The 11250-nt window shown below is 39.4% G+C and overlaps 1 protein-coding gene across 2 annotated transcripts in view; it reads left to right on the plus strand.

The window, feature by feature from the left end:
• LOC115425944 (fibroblast growth factor 10-like) overlaps positions 1–6642 on the plus strand; it is a 9005-nt gene extending 2363 nt beyond the window's left edge. For both annotated transcript variants that reach the window (XM_030143834.1, XM_030143835.1), the window contains 2 exons: positions 5427–5530; positions 5893–6642. In XM_030143834.1, coding sequence (XP_029999694.1) covers positions 5427–5530; positions 5893–6084 — 296 coding nt within the window. In that variant the 3' untranslated portion in view covers positions 6085–6642. The remainder of the gene's footprint in view (positions 1–5426; positions 5531–5892) is intronic.
• The last annotated feature ends 4608 nt before the right edge of the window (positions 6643–11250 follow it).

Raw genomic sequence — 11250 nt, forward strand, 5'->3', positions numbered from 1 at the left:
ATATGGAACCTTTTAATGGTCCTCTTGGGAGAGCTAAACCACACGTTCAATCAAAGTGACTTAAGGGAAATGGCTAAATGTCAGGGGAAATGCTTATTTTGACAAGGTCACGACAGAAGCAAGCTTATTTACTGACCAGAGTACACCATGTTGCCTTTACTAGTGGTTTTATTTTGAAGTAGTAAAACTTCAGTCATGTAAAGGTGTATGATTTCACTCTAAGGTTTATGTATGTTTAGGAGGTGATTTACCTAGCTGTCTTCTTTTTACTGACTTACAACTTTTTATTTTTAAGGTTCAATATATAATCATGCATGCTTCTGTGCAGGGAGGCGTTTGTCATATGATCACCTGAGCTAACTTTATTTCTATGCTAAAAACTGGCTCAGCTGCTCACTTTCACATCAGTAGCCTGTCCATTGATTTCTGTGTGGGGGACTTTTTTATGTGAAGTTCCTTAACACCCCCCAAACCCCCCACCCCATTTCTTCAGTGCCTCTTTACTGCAGCAACAGTTAGCTAAGAGCACCAAATGAGCAGCTGCTAGCACAAACATGACAAAAACAAACAGGCACGCAGAAATGTAATGTTTTACAAAAAGTGGCTTAGAGTTAAACATGTCAGTTTTTTTTTTTTGTTTGTTTGTTTTTTTACAACAACAAAAAAAACCCAAAAAACTTTTGGGTGCTTCTTTTCTGCTCCTCTACAGCACAATGCTAGCTACTGTTAGTTTAGTCGTTTAGTTCGCTAACACTAACTGTATAAGAATGTAACCACACGCTTATATTACAAATTTAATCTTTAAAACAACTTTGTGTAATCCTGTGAGACAACAAAAAGTAAATCCATTTCTAAGATAACTACTGTCTCGGATGCATGTATGTAGTAGATAGCATTATCTTAGAAATGGACTTGGAATTGGACTATCATCAATTAATGAAAATCTTCCAGCACATCACTAATTCCAATTTACCATAAACACACATTAATCTAACAAATTCAATCTTGAAGAAGTCTTCAGTAGTTGTCAGTTAGCATGTGTCAAGTTAAAAAAAAAAAATTTTAAAAAAGGAGCTAGCGAAAGGGAGAAGAGAGGACTCTCCAGAGGTACAAGTTCATGAATGACATGGCTGAGCATCATTGTGGCCACATCAAAGCCGTGCGTCTTCAGTATCAATGGTGGTGCCATCAAAAAGCGCTGTCCTGAGGGGGTCTGTGGACACTGTGTGTGGATTATGTGCCCCGATATCAGGTTCACACGGTAAAGGATACTACACAACAGCAGCTTCGGTCTGTGCTCTGGCCCCTGGGGCTAGACATGATCCCAGGGCTGCTGTCCTTTGTGCAGACCCATGACAGTCCCTTCAAGTGACAAAATATCACATTTTCTAGCAACGGAATGGAAGGCAGCCTGCCTTGTCATGAGCCAGAAGTTGTGAGGTGAACTCACGCTGCAATTAAATTTTATGACGGATTAATTGATATATTTATTACACTTTATTGAAGAGGTGTGTGAGATGTGAGAAGTGTTGGCTTGTGGCCCTGCAAGGACCTGGCTCGCTGTCTGTTAAAGAACCAGTATCCAGCCTCCCGCAGATTTATGGGGATGCCAGCGCAAAACTGTCCCACATGGCTTTCCAACCCGCTGGGAGCCTGTGCTGAGGCTACAGAGAGGCAGAAAAAAGGAGGGAGATTATGTTCACGTCAGCTAAGTAGCTATCTGCACAGCCTAATTAAAATATCTATGATTCACAGCTGACTTCCCTTATGTTTATAGACAGTTCTGAGCAGCCAGTGAAATATGGCGAAGTAAGATTCAGGTCAAAGGCTTGGCAGAAAACAGAAAAGAAAGGAGTTTGGTTAATTATCCGTAGCTGTGAGGGTGTGAGAGGTTTCGCCTGTCAAGACTGTGTGTGCATCTATGTCAGACCACCGGCTGCATCGCAGTCAGAGCCGGGCCATGCACACAACATGCTTCAGGACATGGCTCAAGCAGTGTGTGTACTTCTGTGTGTAAATGTGTGTGTCTCTGAGCACATTTATATCCTTTAATCAAAGTAGCGGCCTTCTTGCGTGGGAAAAAACAGATGGTGCTCTTAAGAAGGTTTGAAGAGGAAGATGTATAGCTTTCATGGAGGTAGAGAAGACGATGGATACCCCCTTTATGTAAATACACTCAGTGTGGTCCGTATGTCTGTTAGTACTATCCCTCAGGACTCCACTCCACCAGCAGTCCTCTACACGTAGTAGTACTCTGTCTAGTCTCTTCTCGTTTTTTTTTTTTTTTTTTTAAGAATCAAACTAAGAGTGAGAAAGAATAACAAAACATGCTGTGAAGCACATGGTTTTTGGCATCCCACTGTGGAAAAACCACCTTCAGTTCTCACTGGCATTGTGTGCCTAGCTCCATTCCACAACCGACGCACCATTAACTGTTGTAACTCCAAACAGAGCGTATCAAATAAGCCACACATTAGCGAAAAAAGCAACCAGCTTGCAAAAGGAAAAACTGCTGTCTCCCCACGTAAACAGCTGAACCTGGCTGGATGACTTTAGGCTATGTTTTGCATATGCGGTTTGTGAAATTGACCCCATTCGAAGAAGCGTTATCACATTGAGGGCTTGTAATGGGGAAGACATATTTTCCTGTTACGGTATTTTCCCATACTCCATAAGCTGGTTGATTCTCGTCTTGTGGTCTGAGCTAAACATTAGACTGTTTTAGTAGTTTCACAGCCAGTTTGAAAGTTGTACAAGTGCACATTCACCTGCTGCAACACTGACTCTATGTTTGTGCGTGTTCATACATGTGTGTATATATACAGCCTGTCTCGCCCCTGCCTCCGGTGGTTGACTTTGATCAGTGATCATTACAGCCTTTCTAATCCTCCCTCCACCCCCAGTCTCACTGTCATGGCTCCTCTGTCCTCCTCTGTTCTCCTTCCTTTCATCCCTCCCATGTTTACAGAGCAGCCAGAGACTGCCATAGATTGTCTTACATCCTCGCTCCATACCCGACACCCGATCCCACCAAAAACCAGCTCCTCTCAGATCTTCAATGGCCGTTGTGTCACAGTCACCACCACACCACTACCGCTTCAGCCCTCACTGCCCCGAGGTGCCACTGTTTGAACTAGAAACCGATACAGGCCAAACCTCACGGACGTGAAGGGAAGCCAGGCTGTATCTTTAAGAGGGGGATTGTTCTGTTCGGGGGGTACACCTGCATCCTTCACTGTCCACTCATGTACACGGCTGGCTTCCGAGCCCCCGCCCCCCCCCACGCCACCGGAGAGTGGGTCTGACAGCCGAGTAGAGCTGCCACACAAACAGTCAGCAGACAGAGGGGGGGCTATAGTGATGTGATCAAAGCGTGTCGTCGTCTCTCTGGAGTTTACACCCCCATGGCGTGGTGGTGGTGTGTATGTGTGTGTGTGTCTGTGTGTGTGTCTGTGTGTACACATATGTGCACCTATCAGGATAAAATAATGACAGCAGACAGGAAGTGAGGAGAGGAAGGATGGAGGCATGGATTCAAACATGGGAGTCATGGGAACTGGGGAGGTTCACTCACACACTCACACACACACACACACACACACACCAGCGTTAGACGAGACAAGTGGCTTCTGTGGTCAAAGGACACATTAGGAAGTTATATCTCTCTGACCTCTAATACTGAGACCACACAAATAACCACAGCTGTCGGCAGCAAAAGCATGCCCTTGTTAACAACAGGGGTATAACTTAACACTTCTAATAGCCTATGAGAAACTTTTTTTATTCATATGGGGAGTTCAATAACCTAAACACCAAAAGGCACATAAACAGCCGGAAGATCTCTGCGGTACCAATCTATGAAGTTTGAAGAAAATGGCTGGCACGGCTGGAGTCTGTTACACAGGCGGAGGTTGCAAAGGAACTCCATAATACCACCAAAAGGATGAATGTGCAAAGGGAAACATAATAGCAACCATATACTAATGCGCTAAAACAACAGTGCAATATGTCACTGCCACTGTTTCATCGTGGTTACAGCTGCCAGACAGTGGTGACAGTGTTATGTTTATACGAAAACCTCTTTCACCCTAAAAGAGTCAAAATAACGAAAACTTGAAATTAACAAAAAAGTCATTCATAGTGTTATATTATAATAATTAGAGCCATATTTTAAAAGTACTATACGATACTAAAACATTATTTAGAGATAGCTTATTCAAGCCCATTTCTGCCATTGGGATAAAAAAAAAAAAAAATCAGTTAATATCTCAGAATAATAGATGATTCAGAAAGTGCCATAATGTCTTTAATGTCATTTGCAGACTGTTTCTCATTTTAAATAACTACCTTATTAAGAGATAATAAGTCACTTTTTTTTTCTTTTTTTTTTTTTTTTTACAAATTATTTCATTGTTTTTAGAAAGTATTTTAAAATAATGAGTTGGTATTAAAATGATGAGAGACTAAGTTATTATTTTTTGACTTACATCTTACTCTATTCCCCACACTGGCAGACATGGGCTTCCATATCTGTGTTTTAAGTGTGTCTAGAATTTAAGCCAGTGGTTGTTGTCAGTCCCAAGAGGAAGAGTTCATAACAACAAAAAGCTTTTTCATGCAAAATGAAAAAAAGATCTAACTTTGAAGCCCTTTTATCCATTCAACAAATTCTGTTAAGCCTTGTGAGGTGACCTTGTTGTGATATTGGGCTCTACAAATAAAACTGAATTGATTTTTTTTTTATTTTTTTTTGTAGTAGTAGTAGTAGTAGTAGTAGTAGTAGTAGTTTATTCGGTCATCAGTCACTACAAACAACAAACAAAAAACAACATATTCATTGTTCCATATACAATGCGACCGAAAGAGTTTAAGCTGAAGTTAAGACTTATTTTGCCTCACCCTATTTACAATTGAATTATTTATTTATTTATTTATTTATTTTGCACAAAATAAAAACAGCAATAGAAAAAACAACAACATTCAAACAAGTAACAAAATTGTGCAGGAGAGGTTAGAAGCCAAAAAGAAGGCTTATATGAATACCTCCCCCGAAAAGAACAATGCACAAAAAAAAAAGAATTAAAAAATACAATATAACTGAAATAATAAACTAAAGTAAAAAAAACAATAAAAATGTTATTTATACTTAACACAATGTTTCCACATGAAAACAAACACACAAAACAAACAAAAAATTTTCAGTGTAATCTTTGCTAAATATACAACAGAAGAGAACACATATTTAATTTAATTCAGGTAAATCATGTCCTTATCTACCAACATTAATCGAACTACCAACTTTCATCCCAGTCTTACAAACAAGTATTTTCTTTAGTCAACCCTGAGCTCTATGTCTTCGAACAACAGTTAATTGAATTGAGTTGAAGGTTGACGCACAATTGACACAGAATGTTGTTGAATTGCAGGTATGCTGGAAATCACATCTGTGAATGTGGGCGTGGTGGCCATCCGAGGCCTCAGCAGCAACTACTATCTGGCAATCAGCAGGAAGGGAGAACTGTACGGAGCGGTGAGTATCCGGGTCAGAGGTCAATCTGGATGCTTTAAAAAGAGACAGCGCTAGATTCTTCAGTCCTTATCAAAGGGAGGCCTTATCTTTACTTCTGTAGCTGCTGGGTCGACTGAATCACAACCAGGCCTCGACATACACGGGAAACTTTGGGGGAAAGTCAACACTGCATTTTTCAAAGTGCACACTCATTGCTACACAAGCATGCAAAGCAAAAACAGCCAGGGCAGATGAAGGAGTAGCAAACAAACAAGTTAATATGTGCAACTGCAACAGCTTTGGGCAAGAAAAATGATTGTGTTTTGTCTTAACCTCACACACCGGGGTTGTAACTGTGAAATGTGATACCTACCGTTTTCCAGAGGGACTTCAGCGTCGACTGCGCCCTGAAGGAGCGAATCGAGGAGAATGGCTACAACACGTACGCGTCGGCCCAGTGGAGGAACAAGAAGAGGCAGATGTTTGTGGGTCTGAACGTCCACGGGAGACCGCTGAGGGGGAAGAAAACCCGCAGGAACAACATGGCCACCCACTTCCTTCCAATTTTGGTGTGACAACTAGAGAAACTGGAGAGGAGAATTATGCAGCACTGGACTGAGAGATTTGGAATAACATAACAAATAAATCTGGTAAAGACGTTTAATAAGAAATCTCTCATTATGGGAAAAAAAGGCACTAACACTGAAACAACTGATCTCTATTCCTGATTTTAAGTGAGATCACATACTCTGTTTGAGAAGCTTATTTCTGATTTTTTTTTTTTTTTGGCACAATTTGCAATATTTATCCGTTTTTTGTGCCAAAGTGGTTTGCAACTGGACAAAAGTATGTGTGAACTAGTAGGAGAAGTATCTTGTAATGTTATTTATAATCCATATTTCCCTGTGAGACACCAGATAATCCGTAAACGTAAAGGACAGTGGTAGGAAGTTGACAAGATGGGGGAATTATCGGCCCTTTTATGCCTGACAGCATTAAATAATAGAGAATGCAACACATTGACAACAAATGTTTGATACTTAACCACTGTGTTTTGACTGTACTGTTATGAATTATTTATTTTGTGAAATATTTAACTGGAGGGGAACACTTACAAGCAAGAAATTCTTTGCATTTACTTTTTATAGGAAGTCTGTTATGTGAAAATAAAATTTTCTCCTCTGCATCACAGTTGTGTGACTTCCTCAATGCCATAAAGTGACTTTTATTTGTGGTGTTTTCTGGCAAGCAGAGAGAGAACTGTGGGGATGGCTCTGGTACGGTGGCCGACAAGGGCCAAACACATTACAAAGGTCCAATGTGTCTCAGTTCAGAGAAAACAGCTGCAAGTACAGAAACGCTGCAAATTCACAAACTCAAACACAGTCTAAACCAGGTACTAAAAGAGGAACGTGGTGCAAATGAAAAAATGCGCCGCAAGAAACAAAACAAATGCATACTTATCAAATGCTCTTCAAATAAAGAAACGATGCAAACCAAGAAAAGATATGCAAACGAAAAACGCCGCGTAACCAGTCAGTACAACAGAAGTGCTCCAAACCTGCAGGGGGCAGCGTTTATAGACAACAGACCAGTGTCAAATAGAATCAAATAAAAGTCACATGACCGCGCTATGCCGTAACTTCAATTTGTTCCCACTGTAGTTTGAAACACTGTCAGTCAGCTGTTCTCCATCTCTCTCTCCATCCTGTGTGTCTCTGCTGACAGCGCCCCCTACAGGTGTGGAGCACTTCTGTTGGACTGACTGGTTCTGCAGTGTTTTTCGTTTGCAGATGTTTTCTTGGTTTGCGTCGTTTCTTTATTTCCAGAGCGTTTGATGATTATGCATGTGTTTTTGTGTCTTGCAGCGCAATTTTTCATTTGCGCCACGTTCCTCTTTTTAGGCTGTGTTTGAGTTTGTGAATTTGCGTCGTTTCTGCACTTGTAGCTGTTCACTCTAAATGAGACGCATTGAGCCGTTGCAATGTGTTTGGCCCTTGTCGACCACCGTACTCAGGTCATGGTAAGTCTATTCTTATCTAGGTCTCTGAGGTAGGAAAGGACAAAAGGCAACTATTAATGCCTCGCCAGATATTCCATGTGGCAACAATTGCACTAATGATTAGTTCCCAAACAAACAGGAAGCATACAGCGTAACCTCAGCGAAATGGGAGGAGGTTGACTTCCCTGGTATGGCCTGTAGATGCTGACATCATTTCCTAATATCAACGCCGTTACTGGAGAACATTCCCCAATGGCAGGAGGCTTCAGCAGATCGCCAAAGCACCTGCTGATAACAGTTACAGAAAATATGGAAAAACCTGTGTCATGTTGGGTCACTTTGAGCAGAATGTGAATATATGACTGTGCTTGTGGGGAGGGGAGGGGAGGGGAAGGGAAGGGGGGTGGAGAGAGATATGACCTGTGTCTGACCACCCACTTCCTTCAGTAATCATCTACAAACGCACTAATCAATGACAGCTGCCTTGATGCCAGATCAAAAGACCACAGGGAGAACATTAACACCACAGGCTTCCGCCCACCCCCCAAACATCTATCTCTCAGAGACATGAAAAATCGAGACAACTGACACATGGAGGTGAGAGACAAATGTTTCAAAGCCAAAACTCTGATTCTGACTGTAAAAACTGTAAATGAACTAAAGATTTTCCGGCCGTCGGAAAACTAATATTTGCCGTTAGCACCTGTTTCATAGACTCAGTAGAACTTAGATAAAATCATGGGACATTAATCAGGAAACCAATAAAAAAAACAGCCTGTAAGTAGAGCTGCAGCTATCGATTATTAGTGATTATTAAACCATTATTTGAAAAGGCAAAAAAAAACAAAAGAAAAAAAAAAAAAAGTGAAACAGACATGGCGGAAAGTTTAGTTTAGTTTAGTTTATTTGAAAGGGGACAATGCAATTTCATAAAACACATGGTTACACATGGTTAAAAAAAGCCAGAATTAGCCAGAAGGCTTGTTTTCATCTGTAGGCAGTAAAAAAAAAAACATTTACAGGAGAAAGACATGGTTAGACACTTAACAGGGCACTAATGTAACAAATAACATACACATAACAGACTGTTAAGGGAGCACAAAACACACAATACCTGTACAATATAATACAAGATACATATTCAAACACTTACTATACAATTAAAAGAGAATAAGACATCACAACATATCACAACAACATTTGATCACAACATCAAAACATCACAACAGGCTTGTCTTTTAGTGTTGGCAGCTATAGGTGTTGATAAGCCACATTTTCAATTTTTTCGTGAAGGCCTTGTATGTTGTAAACAGTTTAACCTCCTCAGGTACTGGGTTCCACTCAGTACCTGACAACCACAAAGTGACACACAAAGTGACAAACAACTTGTCTTTTACCCCAGAACCAGCGGAAACAACAACCACAAAAAGCATAAAAGTAAAAGGTTATATAAAAATGTCTATATAGAAATAACAACAACAGTATAAGTATATAGAAAAATATCTGTAGATATAAACTACAACAAACCAGTCTAATGACATCTATAAACCACACATTTGGATCCAACTTAGTAACTTATACCAACTAACATCCAACTGAAACAAATACAGATTCATATTTGTACAATTCAATTATTAGTCAAATACACTCTGCTATTAGCTGTATATATCACTTCAGTTGTAATATGTATGTTCAATAAAAGTTTATTAGTATATTTGTAGTGTTTTAGTTCCAGCAAAGTCTTTTATTCTGATACTGAACAAAGTGACAAACTGCTGTCTCCGTGTTCATAAAAACTTATCATTTCAACATTTTTATCCAATATTGATCACAATTGTAGTTTAACATCATAGTTAAAGTCCTATGTTTCATTTAGGATCAGTTTCTAATGAGAACAGCATGTTTTGTACATTTGAATAAAGTAAAAAAATAAAAATAAAAAAAAAAAATAAAAAAAAAAAAGCTGTTCATTTTGAGTCTCCATGTCACACAGCAGTAATTTAAGTATTTTTACCCCAAAATTGTATTTCTGTAAATTGTAACATGTGTGATGTGTGAAAGTACTTACTGAGGCCTATTCATACATGTATGAAACATGGAGATAAGTTATTTATTTTAAACACAGAGACTATTGAACAGGAAATGTGTCCCTGTGTCACTGCTTGATCTGACCCAATACTAAACTGAGACGTAATATTGGTGAAATTGCACTTATTTTGCTAAGTAATTTAAGGTTGTACATGATGGTTCAGGTTATTTACATTTTCATAACATAATTTTCCTTTTTTCCCACTAAAACAAATAGAAACCTTTGTTATTCATAGATTATTCTGTTATTATTCTACTAGTCCATCGTGCTGGTGGTCTGCCTGGGTTAAACTGAACATCTGCACTATGTATGTTATTAGGCTTCATATGAAGGGGAACATCTTCTACTTTCTGTGTGTAACATGTGACTGAAACACAATCTAAACTACATGACTTTAAACATGGCTCAAATGTAACCCTAACCCAAACCCTAAAATGGGTCACCAGTGACCTGATGGATGTTAAGTGGTTTCAATATTATGTAACGTTGGCATTACTTTAAACCTAAGAAACACAAGTGTTGCATTTATCAAGTAGCTGAAATTACTTGGTGCTGTTTAACCTCTTAACATCCACCTGGAGGTTAGAGCCACGGTCACATTTAAGTAAACTCATGTAGTTTAGTTTAGGTTTCGAACATCCAAAAACTACAAGACATTCCTGATCAAATGAAGCTCAATAATGTGTGTATTGTACTTTTTCCCATAATGACCCAGTGTGACATTTGTGGCCTTTCCCAAATGAATTTTTCTTCATATTTAACCATCCTTAAGTGGTTTATCATCATTTATTGTAATATTATCTTCTGTATCTTGTTTTTTTTTTCAGGTATTTTCCAGTTTAATTTACTAATCATGTAGATGTTCATGAAAGCTCAGAGTAAAGTTGAAGATTATTCTATCAAAAATAGAGAAAACTGAACAGTTTGAAACACTGTCAGTCAGCTGTTCTCTGTCTCTCTCTCTCCATCCTGTGTGTCTCTGCATTGAGCTGTTCTGCTGACAGCGCCCCCTACAGCTTTGGAGCACTTCTGTTGTACTGACTGGTTATGCAGCGTTTTTCATTTGCAGATGTTTTCTTGGTTTGCATCGTTTCTTTATTGCCAGAGCATTTGATGATTATGCATGTGTTTTAGTGTCTTGCGGCGCATTTTTTCATTTGCACCATGTTCCTCTTTTTGTACCTGGTTTAGACTGTGTTTGAGTTTGTGAATTTGCATCGTTTCTGTATTCGCAGCTGTTTTCTCTAAATGAGACGCATTGGGCCGTTGTAATGTGTTTGGTCCTTGTCGGCCACCGTACAGTTGTTTACACACAGCACAACACCTGCCCTTCAGTGGTGTTAAGTGGGCGTCACATATCCTAATTGGCCACTACCATCCCATTTACCATCAAGAGAGATTCAACATTCAACACATCTGGGTAAGAGCGGATTTGGACACTTAGAATGTTTGGTGCATTATTGAATCCCCTTTTTTTTTCTCTAAACAAAAAATAAGAGAATATAAGAGAAATTTAGAAGAATATTGCTGCATGAGGCCCAGTGTTTCTGGGGCTGTGGGCTGCGTATTTCACACTTTGGCCTTCAGTGGTGTTCTACCTGATACAATCCACCTCTTAATATCACTACTACATTATCAATAATATAAAAA

This window comes from Sphaeramia orbicularis, chromosome 9, assembly GCF_902148855.1.
Source record: "Sphaeramia orbicularis chromosome 9, fSphaOr1.1, whole genome shotgun sequence".
In the NCBI taxonomy this organism is placed as follows: domain Eukaryota; kingdom Metazoa; phylum Chordata; class Actinopteri; order Kurtiformes; family Apogonidae; genus Sphaeramia; species Sphaeramia orbicularis.